The following is a 22,794-nucleotide window of genomic DNA, read 5'->3' as shown; positions in this document are numbered from 1 at the left end:
TTTCGGAAAGCTAAGCTTAGAGAACTAAAATGTCAATGGACTTCTTGAAAATAAGCTTAGGTAGTTAATGAACATGTAAAATCCTTCAGATACCCGCCTTTTGTGTCAGATATTCAAAGATATTACGATTATTAGTAAATAATCGTTCATTTGTACCCGATTTCAGATACATTAGCGTAGAATTTCAGTGGTGGTGGGGGATGGCTCGGCATTGGGGGAAGCTGAACCCCCCCTTGCTGATAAATCCGGGATATCGTTTTCTTATAGGCCACGAGAGCCAAATATTCAGACCAATTCCATAGTATTAAACCTAGATCAAATAAGTTCTCCATTTCTGAACGATTTTTACGGTGATCAAGATACTGCTCAGCGCTCCTAATGCAACTTAGTTATCGCTGAGGTACGGTTATCTTTCAATCACCCGTCAATCAATGCTGAAAGAACATTGTATATTACTCCAAAGGGAAAGCCTGCCTGGTGCTTTTATCTGAGTCACACTCCTCTTCTAGCACCTTCTGTTTTTGAGTTACTGGCTTCGAAGCCATGCATTCTCCTGGTCTGTTTAAAGTGTAGTTTCGTCTAGGTATGATGCTAACTCGATACCGTCAACCAAACCTATATATGAAGAACACAGAATCAAAAGGCATTATACGAACTGGATTCAATTCTCCCAATACCTCTTGACGCCCGCTGTTTTTCCACGGGTGATAATCTGCTCTCACTGCAGTGCTCTTATAAGTATGTATCCAAAGGTTGCAAATTGAATGCTCCGGCTAGAGCTGCTCCGGATGCCGTGTTCATATCTGAAGTTCTTTAGTTTTGATTACTCATTTTGTTGGGCTTTGTTAGGAAGACTAGCTTAATTCTTCCCCAAGAAGTAAGATTGCCAGAAATATATTTCCCAGAAAAGGCTTGGAACACTTCAACATATACCCTCCTTAAGCGTCGCGGTAGAGATGCTATACATGTCAGGTGGTAATGCTCTTGTTTCTTCAGGGGTAATCACTGTTCTCGCAATATTTCCCTTTCTCTTGCAATATTTTTGTGCAGATTCATTACTGGCAAGCTGAAATAGAGAGATAATAGTTTTATAATTTCATTCATATAAATTTTATAATTTCATTCATATAAAAACCTGAGGGTAACTGTTTGTTTCAATTAAATTTATAGCATCGCTACCGATATGCCAATGAGACACAGAGACAGACAGTCAGAAACTAAACTGTCAGGTTGCAGTGTAGGCTGAGGAATCCTTTACTTGCCCAAAGTTATGTTCAAAAAGGAACTGCAGTATGCCTAAATAAATATCTCTCACGACATTAATAGCACTATGCTATTAACTTTATTTTTGCATGGAATGGGATATACTTGGAGGCCTAGATTTTAGACCGTTTCACCATCATGATTTTTTTCAGATTTTTCGGTTGGATAGGTTCTGAGAACCAGACTTGTTATACTTTTTGGGGCACACATTTTGAGCCCTAACCGCCCTATGTTTCAACCAGCATCGGAAATGAGACCAGTTCTGAAAAGTACTAATCGAACCGTAATCATGATCATATTCTGGCAGCCCTTGAATCGATTCTAATAAGGTTTTCTTTCACACAAAAAAAAAACACCGAAAATTTGTGGTTAAGGACGAATTTTCTAATGAAAACTAACATTAAGTAATCTATGAACAATTTTTCGATCATTTGGATTACTCATGGGATAAATAATTAGTTTCGCTCAATGCAGGTCACAGTCACTCGTGAAAATTGGGTCATGGACGCAAACTTTCGCAGCCCACGTCATCTTGCCTACTCCCATTCTCTATTGAATCCATTTTCTTGTTTTAAAAAAAGTCACAGTGAATCACGTCATGTCACTTCACCAAGCTGTGTCCCAACTTGCGTCCGCACTAAGCGGTGACTTTTCTGGAAGATTAAAGCCACTCTTTGAATCTATTGCATTGTTTACTTTTTGAAATGCTCCGTTGCTCTTTCAGAATTTTTTAATGGCCTCAAATCGTCAAATGTTCCTCTTTTGTGGACCTTTTATTGTTGGGAATACAACGAAGTCTGTCAGGCGCCAGATGCAGGGCTAGAGAATGACTGTCATGTAATAACTCCTTTTCCTACAGAGTCGCGACTGAGCGACGAATAATAGACAGGAGCGTAGTCGTCGCTCTCTGGTCTTTTCTTCCTCAATGCTTCACACAAATCTCTGAAGGTTCCAACGTAACCGAAATGATTTTTTTCAACCGTGGATGGGTGCAAGTCTTCCATTGTGATAATGATTTTCTTGAAGTTTTCATTGTCGTTCGTCATTTCTAAAACTATTTCCAACAGGCAAAAGTACCTGACCTGTAAAAGTTCTTCCTTAACTTCACACAAAATTTGGTGCAAACGCGTTACTATTTCCTTTCCATCACGAACAAACCAGGGAATGGACAAATACCAAAAAGTCTGTCTCTAACAGCAGTGCTCGCAAGCAATTTCTCTAGACAATATTGTCGACCACACCTTCAGTGTGCCATTCATAACGTCCCAGAACTTTTTAATTCAACCTCATATAAATTCCCATAACTCGTACTCGTTCTCAAATAGTGTGAGCTCCCATCTTCCTCGAATACTACTACAAGGATTCTTTTAGCAATCTTTTTGGAAGGTCTTTTGATGTGTTGTTTAGGCTATATATACAAACGCAAATCTATCTATGTTATTTTCCCATCAGCCGTTGTTTACGACTTTTATTTTTGTTGTGTCTCTGCCCTGAGAGCTGCGAAATGGCTATAATCTGGCATTTGCTTCCTTATATAAATCCAAAAACACGACGTGAGTATGAATTCACGCCTAAGTCGGCTGAAGCTAATCTAGGTTTTATTTAAGAATTGACTGAATCCTGAATTCTTTATCCAATTGAGAAGAAAGCTTCTTTCACCGTTTTCGGTTCACAGACCTCTCGGTCTTTTGTTAGCACCCAATTTTCAGAAATAGACAACTTACGGTTATTCAGTACCGATACCAGTGGATGCAACACCTGTCTAAAACCTCTTCCGCCATTGAGGAGTACGGCCCCGAGTTATATAGTGCAAGTCCACAAGGAGCTCTGTCCTCGCTACGAATGTAACTATAACCACCGAACCAGCAACAAATAAGCAAGAGCCAATCTTCCAGTAATTCGCCTGGAGCATATGCTCTTATAAGGCCATCACGGTCACATAATAATAGACACGTGACAAAAGCCACTTAAGATAAGGTCTCTTGCAGACTTAGGTCTAACTATTGTTTTCGAGTACTTGTCAAAGCCAACCTAACCAAATCACAAGGGTTCAAAAGAGGATAATGCACTGTGAAGCGCAACCTACTATTAGCTTCAATTTTAGTAACTAAGCAATAATAATGAATTTAGAGACTATTTAAAATTTTACTGTAATTTTTTTATTATCAGAATAAGATTCTTTGATATATGTCTCTTTTGCATATATGTGCATATATATAAACACACGCATTCATTCAAATCAGTAAACATATGCAGTTCAATGCACCAGGAAAAAGAACTGATGAAAACAATTCCAAAACGTTTTAAAATGATTGATGAGAAAAGATACAGCTGTTCATTATAAATCTATACAAGTATGCCAATACGTCAAACTGATGAGTAAATCCACTCTTCGCGTGAGGAACGCCTACACCTTCTATTTTTCTTCCTTACGTCGGCTCTTTGTGCGAAATAGTCTTAGGGTAAAGATTTGTATCTGATGTTTTTGAATTTTAGAAGAATTTTCATTCGTGAAAATCACATGAGGGGGAAAAATGCGATTGATGGTATCATAATTGAAATTTTTGCAGGTAACACCAGTTACAGAAGAAAATTGCTGTGCTGAAGGAGGTTATACGTAGATCACAAATACAGAAATATGTCACCCGAATCAATATAATTTATCTTCTACTGTTTTTTGAGTCATCCTTGAGGAATGAATTTATATTGCGCCTATTATAGAAAAGGAAAAATCTGCATAAAATTTTATAATTTGCAGTTCCACTGGGTTGCTCCACAATTTTTTAAAGAAGAGTGTACCAAATCTAATTCTACGCAGCAATAAAGGAGGCGGTTGAATATTATCTTCTTGATTCTGTCATCACAGGCACGTATCCTCGTTGCCCAACTAAATATTCACCGCCGATCAGCCTCTTCCTCCCTCTCCCCCTCTCCTGGTCTCTTTCTTCCGTGGACACTTGCTTCAGAGTACAACCCGGTAGCCTTAGAATAAAAGGGTGCTGACCTACCTATCTGAATATATCAATATCCATGAAAAACAAAACGATAAAAAGAAATTGAGAAATGAAAATTTAAAGAAAAGAGAAAAGTAATTTATGACAGAATATGGTTTGCAGAGATACGTAGCATGCACAGAAGGAGCCTATCATGAGCCAACCTTCATATTTACACTAATATTTAAATTCATCTATTTCTTCTTCCTGACAAAAAAAAGGTCTTTATTATTCAATCCAAAATGAACAGAAATGCAATTTCTTTATATTGAATTGACAATTCTAAAGAACTCTGACGGGAAACCCAAAAACGAAGCATGGAATCAAAGGGGACTACTCTCGACGTTAGGGAGCGTTTGTAATGAACACAGGGATGGAAACTGGTCAATTGATTTACCCAACTTAGCTATTACCAACTGCCGAGCCAAGCTGCACTTTGCTCTGAGAAATTGGCGTTTACTAACCGCTTAGTTCTGCTAGCTGCAAAACACAGTTCCACTGTCTTCTAAAACTGAAAAAACAAAAGAATATTCTCCTCAACTCATCTCGTATCTTCCCCATCATATGACCAACAGAAAGAATCCCACCTACAGAGTACTTTTTTTATGCTCCTCCATTCAGGGATTCTTTCCTGTCAGTTGGTAGGTAATTCATCTAATCAACTGTTGGAAAAATCCGCTTTTCACTCTAAGCTTTCTAGCTACCACCTACGCATTATGGCCTTGGTCATAATTTCACTTGTGCTAACTTATGTCGAATCACAAGCATCCACTCGACTATCTAATGTCTCTAACGTCCATCTAGTTGCCCACAGTGTCAATTATAGCATAACAAAACAGCTGTGGATGTGAAATGTAAATAAGAAAATTTTTTTATGGTAATCTGAAAATTAATGTATTTCGAGAATTAATGTATTTTAAGGAGTATCTTTTGAAAATCTTTTAAAATCACCTCTTGAAAACAAATATTGAGGAAAGGAACTCGGAATTTTTGGGGAATGGGAGCATTAAAATGCTTTGCTGCGCGAAGAGTTGGAGATGAGGACATTTATTTATATTTTCTAAAAGGCAACATGCCAAGACGAGGAAAGGATATATAATATCCCCGTCAGCTAGATACTTTTTTATTTATCCAAAACTGCATGCTGTTCTCATTATTAAAAAAGGAGAAAGAAAATTCCAATGAAAAAAATAAAGACGAATTGAATTCAGCTCCACAAAGGTATGAATGGAAAATATAAAAAATCGCCGCTCAAAAATCGAACAGTGGAACTAGTTTTTGTCAGTCGAAGCAAATCTTCTAAAGAGTGAAGACAGTTGCTCCTCATTGATAATTGAATTTTTATCTCAATATCTCAGTTGGAAAAGAAGTTTTGAAAATCTCCATGTGTTACGTCCTGCAATTTAAGTGAACCGCGAGAATCACGATCCTCGATAAGAATGAGGAGAATGAACGCCTCGAAAAGAAACTCTGTAGCGGTAGTAATTTATGATAGAGTATAGGTCTCCCTTATGTTATTGCTGAAACTGCAGCCTTTGACGCATTAGTATATGGCCACCCTGTTGAAACACCCAGCAGCGTAGATTTGTCCGCTTGGACGTCAACCACACGTCCCAAGTACTATACAGATCAGTGAAGATTATGGTAGCTGTGTTATTCCTCACTCCGGTCGGGCATCAACCATAACATAACTCATAACTCCATGAGGACTATACAGAGCACAGAAGTCCATGGCACATCTCTTCCCTTCCATAAGGTAGAGCCAAAGCTTTCTGGTGGTATAGTTTACTCAGGCAGCATTAAAGAAGTGGCGACTCTCCAGTATATGAACCAGTCGAAAAAGGCAAACCCTGAATTTAACACATTTCTACCTAAGACACTGCTGTCACAATGTCGTAACGCCAAATATCGATCTGATCTTTTTCCACCAATAGATAGGGACACAGGAATGGAAGGGTTTCTGATGAATTCCTATCCTAAGGGCCTAATTTCAGCGAACAATAAGAAGGAAAGACGTTTATCAGTGAAGTTAATATCAGTGAATGTGACGCCTATCTGTCTCCTGTGCCGTTTTCTCGTGCATTCAGTTCGAAGGAGCGCAACCCCACGACCAGTTCAAAGAGCCAAATATGAACAACTGGGCTGAAATGAAGCTTGTGAGAAACTCCGCTTCCAATATCCCGTTTCGTGCCGCTAAATAAAGCCTATAGTCAAGCTCAAATTGTAAGAAGGCACTCACCAAGGACTTTTATCCAGTGAGGGCTCGCTGAATGTAAAACTAATAATTAATATGAAAATAAGCACAATAAAAGGCCATTGCAAACGGCGGTACCATGATAAAAACAAGAGGCGCGAACATAATGAAGATACTTCAATACTGAACAGTTTCACCCCCATTAATATCCAATCGTAATTAGAAAATAAGGAAAAATAATACAGGAAATGATGTCAAATTATTTCTGAGCAAATTTGTTTTAAAAAGAAAACGTGCCTTGCCTGCTAAGCAATCACTGATATCATACGAACTTCAGTGGATGATTCCCCATGTTCTCAGATCACGTTACACAAATCGAAAATTCACAAAGGACAAACACCTAGTTCTCCAACGCTGTCCCCAGATAATATCTTGAGCAGTGTCAGAGGCGTTCCTTGAATGCAAAAGGGCATTGAGACTCCCACGCTCTGTAAGTGTTCCTCATGAAGCGGGACCGTGTCCATTGGACCACTTTTTGACCCCATGAATGTTTAGAGGTCATCGGGATAGTTCATTGAGTGTAGGTGGTTTTTCTGTGGATATCAAACCCCACCTTCCAGTCCATGTTTATTATTTTGACATTCAAAAAAGGCAGGCTACGGTCCACTTCCGTTTCCATTGCCAAGTTAATTTTTTTTGTGGATATTGTTGAGATTTGCTAACACGTCATATCTCTTAACCACGGCAAGGATATCATCCACATATCTTACCCAAAAAAAAAGGACTATTCCCTCTTTTTCCATACTCTCTGAGGTTTTATTTTCAACAAATGAATATTTCTCTTTATGTACCATATGTCGGGAACTAGTTGTTCCCATCTTTTGCGCAGGATCACATCCTTTTTGGACTCATAAATTTAACCCACACGGCAACTATGGAAAGTAGATGCGTATTGACGGAAAAAATAAGCCTTTGTCATTGCCAGCTTGCATTGCTCAACTGTCCCGGAAAATCTTAATTATTCTAGTCTGGAGTATACCGGATCGGACGAACCGAACCTCTTTCTGAACAAACTATTTAGTGCAATAATGGCAGAGACCTCCCAACTATCTTTGCTTCCATGTCTTAATGTCAGCATTACTCATCCCCCCTCTCATCCAATAACATGGTGGTAAATTCGACCCGATATTTCGGCCCACAATAATCAGCTGTGGCAGTTTCGTGCTGTTTACAGTGTTGAAAAACTACCAAGTCACCATCTGGGGGCATAAGCTGGAATAACTAGAATATTCACCGCTTAGACCCACTCAAAACAATAATCGATGGAACGATCTAGACACATTCAGGATGCCACCAAAAAGGAAAAGAAGTAAAATGACAACTGGCTTGAATCTCAAGAATTTTTATTTTAATAAATAAGTACTTAAAATTTGACATTTTTCAGTAATTTTCCACCCTTGCCAAAAGCGCAAAACAACTATTTCAATAAACACTCTAAAAGCCTCCCCCAAACAAAGACCCAAAAATTTATAAAATCCCAAAATCCTATATTAAATCCCCGATCTTAACTTGACAACTGAGCGACTTATACTGAAATTTCCCAAATGTTTCGAATACTCTCCACAAATCTTCAACCTAAATGATTGGAATTAAAAAAATAAAATTTCTCACGACTACATCTGCCTTTCGATCAACGACTTTTTTTGCTGGTGTTTCTGTATAAACATTCAGACGGAAAAACTTTCCTCCGAACACTTGAACGATCGCGCTTTTGAAGAACATGTATCTATTTTTAAATGAAAATCCAAAATAGATATTTAGGAATAGATATTCCATAAACGTATAAAGTGGTTTGTGGTGGATGGAGAAGAAGGAGGTTGCGAGCGTGGATATGAAAAAGACCAGGATGGTGGCAAGATTGGAGAGTTGATTTTGTAGGAATGGAAAGTTTTAGTCCTAGGAGTCACGAAATAATGAAAATAAACAAATTTCTATGAAGGAGAAGTTACGTACTAATCAAACAAATAATAATTTCCCGGTTGGTTTATGTATACATATGTACATAGGTGCAATACATTTATGATATACATATCAAATAAGAAAAGTACGACATAAGTTTTTAAGGCAAATTACCTCACGACTACGGAAACCAAATGTAGTATAATAGAGCGCACCTCATAAATTGAAAATTAATCTAGGAGAATACAATTTGTCCACGGTTTTTACTTCGTTTAGGTTGCATTATCCGTGATTCAGAGTAGTTCAATTTCGGGACCATGAGGAGGGCTTTATTATGGCTTCGTTCAACCACTGATGGTTTTGGTGATAACAACTAGAAAAACATTCCATGACTATATTACATAAACACAGATAACTCATTCGCAGTTGATTCTCAAGGATGCAAGGAACTCCTTGCTTATGAATTAGCAGAATCGTCCATTATGCAGCTTACACAAGATGTCATGGATGCGGAAACAAGATATTCTTAATTCTAAATCGTGTCTTGAATTGGGTGGAACTGCTTTTCCAGATTTCAAAAAGTATCAAAGTATCAAGAGCGGCTTCCGAAATTTCGTTGTTTATTTACTGCAGTATCGTCCGCTCTCTATGGTTCTGAGTGTTGGCCGACTATAAAAAATAATGAATGGCGCCTCGCGCGCCGCGTATTCTGCAAAGGAATCATTTCATGGCAACTTTTTAATGTATTGTTTCATATAAGATGACACTATCCTTTAAGTGTAGTTATCAAATGGACAATTTCAATTAGGATTCATGCTTTGGGACACTACTGTAAGCAGAAAGCAATGAGGGTTCAAATTCACAGGTTTGAAACTACCTTCAGAAATGGAATAATTTTTTAGAATTAGCAGGATTTGTTTGATTTTCTCACCGGAATAGAGTGAAGATTTGACCAGGTCAGTTTTATCCCTACTATTTTCCTAGCTCGAAACTAAACGCAGCTCATGCGTGACAAAGGAAGCAACTATTTTGATAATTACTGAACCGTCTATTAAAATAAGACAATCAAAAGCAGCACCATTATCGAAATTTTTCGATATAAATATCAGGTCATTAGTGTTTTTTTTATCATCGGAAACCATAAAGATTGAGGGTTCGCAGCCCCAATGCGAGCACAACATACAATACTCCATTTTTTTGGTCAGATAAAAGTGCGGAAGTAGATTTCGCTTGTCACCACAGCCAGTGCTGGAGGACAAGACAAGAGGAACCTATCTTGACCAGTTCGTCGGGTCGGGCAACGCATCGCCGGCCTTCCACGCTCCCTAGGTGGGAAGGTCATAACAAAGCTTCTCCTGAAAGTACATTGAGAATGCGTTCTCTTTATAGCCGGTCCAAGGTATTGGTATAGAGGTCTCGCTGTCCAGTATTCTGATTTACAAATCTTGACAATACTATGCGATCCAATGCATTATATTTGGTATGCACGTCGTGCGGAAGAAAGTGCAAGGATACGTTGGGGCCGTTTTTTGGGTGAAACCGTATAGCTCCAGCGATTTTTTGGATCCTATTAACCTTGTTCCCGGCTTATCGATAGGCAGTACACGTCATCACTATAGGTAAGAATCAGAAAAAACATAGCTTAGTGCATCCATAGAACCATTCTAGAACGATGTCAATAGTTTATGCGCAAAGGACTTTTTACGGCGTATTCAGGATCATACATATAACATTTTACATTGGAGGAAAATGACAGTGTTTGCCCAATCGGTCGCGCTACATTGTATTGCTTGCAATCTAGAGCAGTCTTCGACGATTTGCAATTATCTCCATAATCGTCTTTAAATGGATGTATAGGACAGGCAATAAGATTTTTTAACAAGAAGGCAAGAAGCCTAAGTCTTTCACATGACCACGTCTATCCATCTTCGGCTTGAAAACTATCCACTTCCGGTGATACTCGTATGATACGTGCCTGGACGCCATATAACTCCTCTAGACCAGTCACAGATTAATCCTCTCTGGCTGCTTTGTAGCGAAACTCGCTTCATCTCATCTGGCCCAGGAGATGCTGTTTATTGCCAAGCTGACCTACGCTTCGAGAGAATCAATCTAATGTTTTGTGGCAACCGGAACTGTGTAACCTTTAAACCGAGTTTTAGCAAACATGCGTCGGTTCAAAGGTTGTAGCGAACATGCGTCCTTGCTTGCAGGAAAATGCATCTGAAATAGTAGTTCCAGAGTTTCGCCAAAAGAATCCATCTAGGAACCATCTAATCTTTAAAAAAAAGGTTTCCATGGCCTTTTCTAAAATCTGAACCTTTGACGTTAGTTCTACAGTGCTCCGAATGACCTGGACAAATTAGGCTCAAATCTGTTCTAGGATGTCTGAATGGTTGGGGATTTCTACCATGAGGTTCAAATTGAATGGTATCCAATTTTGAGCGGAGAAATATCGCTGACTAAGCGATGGTTAGTACTAATAATGAAATCAAAAAGAGGCTTTGATCAAATTATGAACAGTAAACGAATAAAGAGCATCGAGCTTGACCATTTCAGCCCACCAGCTCAAAATAGGAACAATACCAGGTACCAACCCATCCAAATCTGATGTTAGCAGAAGTAGGGCAATAGTTGCAACCGTTTACTGGGAGTTCTTCTAAGGGTGACAGCTAATCCGAATTGTCCGTTTTCACATTAAGGCCTAAAGGCGGCAATTCTGCAAAAAATACTATTATCTTTAGTGAAAAATTCAATAAGGATTATAATAAAATTAGAACATTTCCACTAAGCACGAGAAATAAATAGTAAAAAGCGATAGGTTTTATGTCCATATAATTCTACCATTCTTCTGGCCTCTTCAAGTATAGTTTTAAATATAAAAATAAACTGAATACACTCGTGTACAGCATATTTATTTTTGTTAGTCGTAATTTTTTTATGAAACGTTTTAAAGTGATTTCCCCACTTTACGAGCAAAGGCATCTTGAAATAGAAATCGACAATTGAACTTGATGCCAGTTTTCAGGGTTAGAAAAGCAATGAACACAACTAGCCATTTTATTACAATAAATTTGAATCCCAAGTAATAATTTTAATTTAGACGGAAGTCCCATTAAATTAAAGCTAATATTTGATGTTTATTGTGATTTTATTCTATCTTCTAACTATCTATCTATTTCATATATTTTAATTGCTCAGCTTGTTTTTGGCCGTCTAATGATCATTAAGTAATAAACAAACTGTTAAATTTAAACCAAATTTTGCAATTTATGGTATGTATATACATATAATTAAAGGAGATCCAACACTTAACGTTGCGGAGTAAAAATACGAGTGATTGTTCATCCAAAATTTTTAAAATGCTTCAACTTACGCTTTGGCACTATAAACATTGCTTTTCAAACTATGCATGCTAATAGAAGGCGATATCTTCCCCTGCCTGATAGAGCTAGTACCAAAACAATTCATAGAAGACTATACCAGTCAAAGGATAGCTACCTTTAAATGTTCGGCTCCTTGATCCTTATAGTAATTCCTGGCGAGTCCTTGGTCTGCAACGAAGCGTGTCGCCACAAATATAAATCGTATCATCATTAATGGCGCAACAATCGGTATCCAGTCTAGGCCTGCCTTAATAAGGAACTCTAGACACCCCGGTTTTACACCGAGGTCCACCAATTCGATATCCCTAAAAGTTATCTGGCGTCCTGACCTATGCCCTCTCAGGCAAGGTCTGCCTCGTCTTCGTTTTCTACCATAGATATTGCCTTATAGACTTTCCGGGTTGGATCATCCTCATCCATACGGATTAAGTAACCCGCCCACCGCAACCTGATAAGCCGTATTTTATCCACAACCAGACAGAATCGTCCATCCTAATATAAGGGGCCAAAAATTCTTCGGAGGATTCATCTCCCGAAAGCAGCCATAAGTCCGCATTTTTTTTTTGCTCGGAAACCTAGGAATGCACAAAGACAAGCAAGATCATAGTCTTGCACAATAAGAGCTGTGACCCCATAGTGAGACGTCATTTCACGGTCATAGCTGCTATCGGTTGTGATTTTCAACGGTCGTAACGTGTAGTCTCCTCTCCTTTATTGTTTTCATTTGACCAGTGAGATTCGATGTTGTTCGTTTTTTGGTTTTTACTGCTGGCGTTGCCACCATGTATTTCGTCTTGCCTTCATTAATGTGCAGCCCGAGATCTCGCGCCAATCGTCGCCTGCTCGATGTGGATGAAGGTAGACTGTACATCTCAAGTTGTTCTTCCCATAATGTCAAATCGTCAGCGTAGAACAGTAGTTGGGTGGACTTGAAGAGGATGGTGAATCTGGCATTTACATTGGCATCGCGAATCACTTTCTCCAGGGCCAAGTTGAAGAGGACGCATGATAGGGCATTCCCTTGTCTTAGACCGTTGCTTATGTTGAATGATCTCGAGAGTGATCCTGCTGCCTTTATCTTACCTCGCAAATTGATCAGCATCAGCCTAGTCAGTCTTATTAATTTTTGTCGGGATACCGAATTCTCTCATGGCCGTGCACAGTTTTACCCTGCCTGTGCCGTCATAGGCGGCTTTAAAGTGTCATACCAAAAGAAAGTTTCATCTGTGATGAATGAATTCAAATTTCAAACTATCCAATCCCCCAATAAACTCACATGGATAGTAACTAACCTCACTAGCGAGAAGAAGAAATTTACCTCCATACGTTTCCCTTGTCCACTTTAAGGAAAAGAAATTTCTACACCAATCTGCCGATCTACCAATTTTGAAATCAACGGAACTCCTGGAAACCCTAGGATATGGGCAGACTCTATATCTATTACTTCTCGATAGTCCATCAAGACAAACTTCTCAAAAAAACTATCTTAATGAATCTTTTCGTGGGGATAGTTGTTCCTTCCCGTCGAACTTACTTTTGTTCATCGCAAAGTCGAAGATAAAACTCGCCATTGAATTATACCGAATAGAGACTATGCAAAACCGCATGCACCTATGTACTGTTGCATAATGCAGTGCTTCGGGAGAGTGAGTAAGCTTCTTGACATTTTTGCCTGTTTCACTGCAAGAGTGCAGCTATGCCTTCAATAGGACCGTAAAAGCAAAAGACAACACGAAACTACTCCGAAAATGTTGGTGATCCGACGGATACACTGGAAGAACCAACGACAAATCGAGTCCTCATTCAAAGGGTTTTTCTGGAAAGCTGCAAAGAAGACTCTCAAATCAAACAGAATTCCCGCTCAGAGGATCAGCTTAAAGAGATTACTTCATCCTTTTCCCAATATCCCAATATTTCTCGCCTATTACCGATTTAATACGGCTTGCACTTATCCTATTTTGATGACTACATTTGCTTCCGTTAGATGTTCTTCTAATCTCGTGCCAAACAGTCCCTCTGCTGTTCTTCGTCCAAACCAACCTACTCTACTGCCGATTAGGATAACTTCTTTTCCTACATTGTGGGACTTCCTCCAAAGATTAACGATAGCTATCGAGTGGGTTTTTCGTCCAACTTCTAATTTTGGCCGGAAAAGGTAGGTATATATTCCTTTCAATGGGCTTTTTTCTTTCTCAAAATTAAATGCGCTATGCCAATTTGCCTTCACAAAAAAAAAAATGATGACCTCAGTTTCTGAAATGGTTACGATTTTCCTAACCGTTTTCCTTGCTTTCTCCCTATTTATCACTGACTGGCTGCTTCACGGTCCTAGTAGGTGTGTTAACTTTTCTACTAACCATTAAGATAATTTTTGTGAACATATTTTTTTAAGGATTGCGGGGTCCTAAGTCCGCATCCACTTGATGTCGGACTGGGCCAAATGGCGAGCAGCTTAGTCCCTCTTTTTTTTTGGGCCATGGACCCCTCATTTAGGGCTTAGCACCCAAACTTCAAAAATAGTAGGCGATGATGGCTTTACGGTTTCTTATCAGGGCAGAGGCAAATCGTCAGACATTACCTCAGCGTGAGCAGCGTGACTGAAGCGGCTTGCAGATGTTAAGTGCTCCTTTATATAATTCGCAGAAGGCAAAACAACGTCTGACGATTTACCTCTGCCCTGGTAAGAAACCGTAAAGCCGTCTTCGTCTAATATAATTTTTGTGAGGTAGGATTGTTCGAAGCAATGATTCCACGGAGTTTATTTTTCGGCTTGTGTATTTTTGGCAGGCAGGGATTCCAGGAAGATCTGCATTTGAGACTCTTATTCTGGAGATATTTTCCGTGACAGAACCTAGTCCCTTCTGGAATTTTCTACCTGTTTGATTGTGTCTGGTGGTGGGTTTCCTATTCATACGAAATTTGGTGAAAAGATGGGAACTATGAATCCCGTTGCATGCAGTCAGTAACATCATTCTACGTTGAGTTTGAAGGAGGCCCCCTTATATGCAAGTGGGGGGAGTAAATCTTTTGTCAGCGAATATAGTCATGTAGGGTATCATATGGACGGCATTTCAAAGCTCATTTTTGACATTTGGTGAAGACGGGGACCGGAAAGTGATAATTTCTTCCATAGGCCCATTCTCAGAAACCGGGTATCGCTGTCGTAACACAGAATCAGCGGAATTTGATTTGTATCGTAACCCTATCCTATTTATTTTTTTATTCTTTCTTTTTGGTCTGAATTAATTTGCTGTCCCGGCCAATCTTTAGCAGATATTTTTTGGAGCCACTTTCAACTTTACCGTTTATCATTCTCATAGGGCGACGTCTAAGATGATTTGCCCAACAAGGTTCCGTTTAAACCAAATGACTACTTGCGAGTATCGACCTCCACGCTGACACTGACTGATGATTTGGCTAACCCATTGGCTTGTTTTCAACCGGAGTTTGTTTCGAAATACCTTCCTAGCCTTTTAGGATATCCACGCGTGGTCTGGGCGTACGATACTCCCGCGTTGATCCGGGCCGAGTTGAAACTTGCACTGGTCTGGTCCTACGATGATTTGGGAGAATTTCGGGTAAAATTCTGAAAAGTACTGCAGTTGCCGTAGCTTGCAGGATGTTCAATTAATCCTCAATTGGTGCAACTAGGCTTGTCTTCAGTAGTTTTAGCGCAAGTACCGGGTGCATGTCTGTCTACACATTTGACACGCCGGTATGGCATGATGAAGTTGGCTGCAGAGTGGCCGAGGCGCTGGTAGTTTTTGCAATGCATTGCACGCTTGTTACGTACCGCTTCGAATCGCAATACTGTGTTCAGTAGTGTTCTGGTTTTTGCGAGTTTCGCAGTGTTAAAAGCAGGTTGGAAGGAGACCAGCCAGAGGTTGAGGTTCCTATTCTCCTGAACAGAGCATTGAGTCTCATACTGTCGGACGTCGGTGGCTTCGGAGAGGCCTGTTCGGGCGAGGGCGGTTATTAGGTCCGTCCTCGGTTGGAAACTGTGGAGACCACGAAGGATCATATTTACAGGTTTCTCACACTTCGGGGTATACGACAAGAAAGGTTTGGTTTCGTCGAAATCTTTAATTGAGTTGACGAGAACTTTAGTACACTTTGTAGCCTTCTTCATCGTGTATTTAGTCGGCAGCTCCACTAGGTGCGCCGAGATGATCTCTATAATGGCCGTATCTTCCTCCATGATAATGATTGGAGGGATTCTGGGAGGCTTCTGGCGTTTGAAAGTGGAGTTTTCGTGGTGCCTGTGGAGACAGAATGAAATATTAACAATGAAAGTTTGGCCAAGGCGCTGGCCTAGATTTTTGTTTTGGCGGCGAGACCATAGGCCGAGAAAATAAAGTGATGACTAAGAAACCGCCGACCGAGATGACCGGCCCGCGTAGATGTAGCAGGAAACAGGTTTACGTTTGTTGGTTTAACAATTTACGTTTTTTCATGATTGAACTGTGACACTGACTGGAGACTGACTTCGTGGGCGGACTTCCGGCCCTTTTATACACCGCGGAACACTCCTGAAAAACATGAAAATACTTTACTAGAGAACTACTTCGCGCCTTTGATAAGGTCTTTTTACCGGCATTGGAGTCATCTCTTAACAATATTCGCCCTACTTTTATACAACTTAGTGTCCTGGCTAATTGTCATTACTACAATTTACGTTGACGTCATACATAATTTTCCCAAAGTTATTTTCGTCATAGTATGGTGGAGATCAAAAATATTAGCTACATGTGTTCTATTTTCTTATATCATCCAAGGCGTACTTATATTCTGCAATGTCCTGCGGCTATAATTGCCCGAAAATAGCAACTTCTAACAATGAATTCCTTCAGGCCACTTTTCCCTTTGACACCACATCAGCAGTATAGGTGGTTTGGAGAAACTATGAGTCTCCTTGAGGTCTTCTGTTCTGGGTTGGAAGGCGGTCTGTCTACCTCTAATGCACTGCTCCTGCTGATTGAGTTCAATTTTAGTCTATTCCTAAAGTGCTAAAAAAACTTTTGATTTATCTACATCAATCATAATAATCGTAGGATGTGTATTTTGAAGGCTTGCCCATCCCATTTCATTCGAAGGGTTTTCTTCTAGAATATCCAAGTGGGTAGGTAAATTTAGAGACAAAAGATATTTAACAAAGTGCAACCATCAACCAGTCTATTGAACGAACTCTAAAGGAGGAAAAGCTGAGGTCCGCGCTATTGCAAAGATACAAAGTGTCAATAACTTTCCAATTCGTGGGTGTTTCTCTGCCTAAACAAAAACCGGACCTTCATAGACATCAGAAAGCAGAAAACCAAAGAGAATATGTTCAATTGAAATTGAGTCAAAATAAATCGAAAACATATGTTTTGATATTCTATTTTCGTAAGCCGCCTGTACCGCTAACGTTTAAATGTTGCGTGTCGGACTAGTCCCCCAAAATAAGTTGAAAAATCTCAGCGTTAAATTGCACATGTCATTTCTAATGTACAACGTTGCAATGTAGTTTGGATAACCTTGGGAGAGACCACTTTAATAAATGATAATTTTTCATTGAATCCCCCGAAAAGCAACTTGGAAATCATCCACTTGTCTGTGTGTGCTTTTTATAGAAACGTCATCTTGTTCCTGATTTACTTCAGACGTTCCACTCGCTTTCCTCAGTCTTTCTTCCTCATATCCATCGACACAAAGCAAAATTGTTTGGGGAACACTAATTCGCGGTGGATGCAATATATCCACACCTGATTTGCATCATTCAGTAATACAAATTTAAAATGAAACCCACGATGGAAAAAGGAGCGCGGGGCTGCGGCCATGCGTGCTGAAATTAACTTCCACTCGGATAGCAAACAGCTCGAAAAGTTAATCGACTAAAAGTCCGATTTGAAAATTTTTTTTATCTGTCGTATCGTTTCCACCTTATGATTTGAGTAATTTTTTTCGAAATTAAAAGAGAAAACGACGAAATTTCACGTCACAGAAACGCCGCGTTCCCAACGCCATTTTGAATTTTTCCAACAAAAAGTAGATTGAAAAGAAATTTCCCAGATGAAACGTTAGGAGGGGGGGAGGATCGGACAGTAGCTGGGATCAGGGAACATGTTCCTTATGAACCGCAAACTTTATTCAGCTTTTTATTATTATTATTACAAGTCGTGTCCATGCGATAGGAATGAAAGTGGTGCTCATCAACGCCATTAGCAACTAGCCGAACGCGGCGGCTTGCCTTAACCCGGAAGGCGGGCGAAGAACGCTTCGAACGCCTGCGGGCGGACGCTAGTTCGTAGCTGAATTTTGTGTGCTCTGGTGGTTCGGAATATCTTTTTCAACAGAAGAGATTCCTTTCCGGATAAAATCTTTTGTTCTATATTTATTTATTTACTTCTTTTTTTTTTTTGAAAATACAGTAGTCGCGTATACTGAACAACACAATGTACAAAATAAAAATATTTAGATTTATATAATACATACATCCATTTGAAACACAAACGCAACCGCGGATTCAGACATCATAAACAGATCAACAATTTTAATTCAAGTGCAACAAAATAAAACATTTCGCAATTGCAAGGAATCGTTTACCGAAGATCTTGCAGTCAACACTCATACACAGTGACACGTGATTCAGTGACATACCCCCAACACAAAAAATACCAAATTTTCTCATTTCCAGTGATGTGTTACCACAATGTGCAAAGATACTAATCTTAGCCCGATTATGAAAATCCAGAGATGAAACAAGATTTCTATGTTGAATGACTGATTTTGGAAATCTGAGTTTTTAGCAATTTTTTCACCGCCAAGCCTCATGCCATATTCAAATCACTTGTTGCCAGTGGTATTCTCGGAAAAGTTAGATCCTTAATTAGCTTCGTATCTATGCGCTTCCCGCTCGGTAGCAAAAACCCTGTGGAGTTAGAAACTACATCTTTTGTTTGATATTTTTAAAATTTTCCAGAAAAATTAAGGAAAAGGTCCAAATTAGATCTTGATTTATTTTAAATAAAAATCAGCATATTTCAAGAATTTGTTTCATCTCAATATTCAATTCGCGAACATTTCCGAGGTTAATTTTTCTCTTTCACGAAAAATAAATTCTTTAATTTATTTTTTCCTTTATTTAAATTTTTCACTCCATTTCTTTGTGACGTCATTACCTTGATCTTTTACTGTTCAAATTATTGGATTGCTCTAATAATGTTAATGTGTTGGCATTTAAGGGGCCAGTTCGTATACAAGAAAATGTTGTTTTTGTGTTCTGTGTAACAAAAATTTGTGTGTGAATGTCAGATAGAAAAGTATCAGTGCAACAGTAATCCCAAAACGTTGCAAATTTTATGCAAATGCAAAAGTGCAATTTTACCAAAGTCAAATCTCCTCTGAAGCCTTTGAAACCAATAAATGTCATTTTGTGCTGGTGTGTGTAAATATCTTGATATAGTTCGTGGCAAATATCGTTAGCTAGATTTTCGCGAATATCTGCCAAGAAAATTGTAACATATAAAATAAGTGCATCCAACGACTCCTGTATTGGAATGTTCAACGAAAATTTGCCATAAATCCCAGGAAAAGCCACTGATTATTGGAAATATTGATTAGAAGGAGTTTAAGGATTAGTAGACAAAATGGCAGCAGCAATGAAAAACCAAGGCGAATGGATGGAGGGATGGATAAAAACGAGAAAAGTCGTCACGGTTAGTTATATCTTTAAATTTCGTTTAGTTTGCCTTTGTAACAAATGTATCAATTCGCGTATCTTTAAGATTTCAGACGTACTTGAATTATCTCTATTGGGGGTGTGCTTTGAAAAAACATAACTTATACACAATAATTTTGATATATAACAGATATCAAAAGCTAGGAAGAAGCAGGACGAATCCTAAAAATTATATTTTGATAAAATGAATTTTCAATCTAAAAAAACTGCTAAGGAACTTCTTAAACAGAATAGAAGAGAACTCATTTGATATTTCGTAAAAAGAGCTAGTCCAAATTTCACCAGGTACTCAGAAAATGTAAAATTGTATACGGCCTGATTTGTTCTTATCCTTCTATATGATCCATGAATTGTTTAGGGACCCGAAGTAGAATTACCCTGCAATTGAAAATACATAGATGCCAAATGATGCAAAATCAGTCAATTAACTGTTCTCTCAACAGGATCCTAAACTGGAAAAGAAATATAAAAGAATTCTTAATCAAGTCCCCCTATCTCCTCCAAGTTTCTAGTAAATTAAAGCTGGACAGGGCATTCGGAGAACAGTTTCAATGTGAAAACTCGATAAAAAGAGAAACATATCTATCTCGAATCTTATCTGAAAATACAAGTAACAAAAAAGATACCAAAGGGAAATATGTTCCCTTTGCAAGTAGCTTCTGAGTATCCCAGTGAAATGAAAATCTTTGTTTACTAATTTTTGGCAGTTGTGGCTTTTTGTGGTAGTCCCCTGGCATCGCAGTGTGTATAATTGCTCACGATGACTTTGCACCGCAAGGCCTGGGCTAGAGTCTGTGGCGTCAACTATAAACGATCGTTTTATAATGTTTTGTTAAAATATTGGATCGACTTTGGCCTCCATACTTGGTAGTTAGAACACTACCCGACTAGGTTTGATATGTGTAGCAGGCTTACGTTGATTTATTTTTCTAATTTTTCCTTTCTCTCTCTCTCCCTAAACCTATCAAACGTGCAAAAAATTTTAGTAATCCAAAACATGCAACCACCCCTGGTACATTACAAAACGTGTCACGCCAGATGAAGATGTCGCGTTGGACTAGTGGTGTGACACGTTTTGATCATATCCGACGGATCGTAGAAAAATTGCGAGAGAGGCGTCTTCGATGGTATGGTCATGCAATTCGTGCTAAAGAGAATTCACTTGCCAAGATTGGTCTGAACATCGAAGTCGATGGTAAACGACGAAAAGACCGGCCGAAACAACAGTGGCTTGATACGCTGGATGGGGATTTAAAAGCCTCGAGATTGCACCCAGATCAGGCATTCGATAGAGCCAAATGGCGAAACCGTTCACGACGAGCCGACCCTGCTTATGAACGGGACAATGGCTGAAAAAAAAGAATAAGACAACATTTATTCCAGTTCTGTTAATTATAGTGGTATTTACACCAAACTTCCCAATTTTATTGTTTATACAGCAACTACTCACAAAAATTGGTATATCGAAGCCGCAATAATGCTGCAATTGTGTAATTGACATGGACAACTGACAACTTCATCAACAAAGTCAACTCGTCAGACGCTATACGTGCTTTACGTCACACTGCTCCCAACGCAGAGGTAAAACAGCTTCTAATGAGTTGCCTCTGTTCTGGACAAAACCGCCAGCCGTCCTTTTTAAATATGCATTTTATCCTAATTGGGGTTCATAGACCACGAAAGTGAAAGAAAATTTCTTCCTAATTGGTCCGATCCGTCATCAATTGGATGCGGACTTGGGAAACCCCTAATCCTCAAACAAAACCATTGAAACCTTTTTCGCTTTTCGAGTTTCTAGGAAGTAAAAAAATTCCAATTTCCAATTTTATGACAAAAAACGCTTCATAGTGTGACTTATGTATTTGATTAATAACTGAGTACTAATTCTACGACTAAATTTTCGATCAAGGGATTTCATTTGATACCATATTTGATTCCATTTTAAGCATGGAAGGAATCAGATACTGAGTGTTTGCTGAATGAAAGGTTTGTGGATGCTCTAGTGACATGAACTTCAAATATGTAGCCAAAAATGCAATAATACACTCATTTCGTTTGCACATCAAACCGCACGATCTCATCATGCTCTATGTTATAGTCTATGTTACTGCAATTTCGTGGTGCTAGGATGAGCTTCAGGGGGGTTTCGCTACCAATTACAAAAAATGAAAGTAATGTACTATTTTTAACTTCATTTGGAAGGATATCGGTATGGAAGGTATTTCGTTGCCTAGCTATAATACTATACAGTGGCAGTCTCTTGATCTTTTTCAGATTTGTCAGTTGGCCAGTTTCTGATAATAGGCCGGTTAAATAAATGATCACTTTCGACCCCCCGCACTCCCCACCTTTCCAATAAATGCCAAACTAATACCGGCATTGGAAAGTACTAATCGAAACCTGCCATTTGATACCCCACATGACTATATTTGGTGGAAAAAAAATTACACACCCCTTTTGCATGCCTTAAAGTCAACATAAGAGGATGTATGCATGAGCGTCCCCAGTTTCCACCTTTTCACCAAATTTGGTGTCAATCACTATAACCGTCTCCCAGAAAAATGCGTGTGACGGACACACAGCCAGTAAACCGATTTTAATAAAGTTTTGTTTTACACAAAACCTTAAAAAATTGATAGAAGGGAATTTCGGATGTTAATAAAGGATTTTCTTTTTGCAAAAAAAATACTGTTGAAGCCAAGATTTGGCTTGATAAACATTATTCGGGCGGAAAATCGACCAAGCGAAATGAGCATCGAGGACGATAATAACAATAACACAATTACATGGCGTTATTGGAGCGTTTGAATAATGAAGTCGCAGAAAAACGGCTGCTTTTCATGAAGAAGCAAGTGCTGTTTCATCAAGAAAATGCACAGTGCCACAAATCAATGCAAATGATTCAAAATTCCATGAATCGGGATTCGAATTGCTTCCGCATTCTTCCGCTTCTATAAAATCTTCCTGGAACTCCATACTAGCTTACTAGTACTAACATCTTTTATCTAAGCTGTTCACGTGTGAAGCAGTACTTGAGAAAAAGTTCACAAGTAAAGCCTCATTCATATTCGATGGGGACTTAACAGACTCTAGAGCCCAAGAGAGCACCTCGACGCTTCAAATGTGCAAATACTGAGTAGTGAGGATTATAGATCGTCGAGGGATCTCTTTCGATAAACATTCCGATTCTGGACTGAAATTCACAACCTTCGTCTCATTCGTTAAGGATTTCTCTTATGCCTTCTGTAACAGTTTCGCAGTTAGATTATTCATTATCAGTCC

At 39.0% G+C, this 22,794-nt stretch overlaps 1 protein-coding gene across 8 annotated transcripts in view; it reads left to right on the top strand.

The window, feature by feature from the left end:
* Positions 1 to 22,794, top strand: part of LOC119657652 (tropomodulin) — a 210,090-nt gene that overhangs the window by 49,175 nt on the left and 138,121 nt on the right. The window contains exons 1-2 of one of the 8 annotated variants that reach the window (XM_038064670.1): positions 18,059 to 18,074; positions 19,016 to 19,489. The exons of 5 other annotated variants lie outside the window; for them this stretch is intronic. In XM_038064670.1, the coding sequence (XP_037920598.1) occupies positions 19,421 to 19,489 (69 nt within the window). In that variant the 5' untranslated portion in view covers positions 18,059 to 18,074; positions 19,016 to 19,420. 2 more of the 8 variants (XM_038064669.1, XM_038064668.1) reach the window with 2 other exon arrangements.

The sequence above is a fragment of the Hermetia illucens genome, chromosome 5 (genome assembly GCF_905115235.1).
Source record: "Hermetia illucens chromosome 5, iHerIll2.2.curated.20191125, whole genome shotgun sequence".
In the NCBI taxonomy this organism is placed as follows: Eukaryota; Metazoa; Arthropoda; class Insecta; order Diptera; family Stratiomyidae; genus Hermetia; species Hermetia illucens.
Note: the sequence above shows the minus strand (reverse complement) of the source record. Positions and strands in the feature narration are given on the sequence as shown.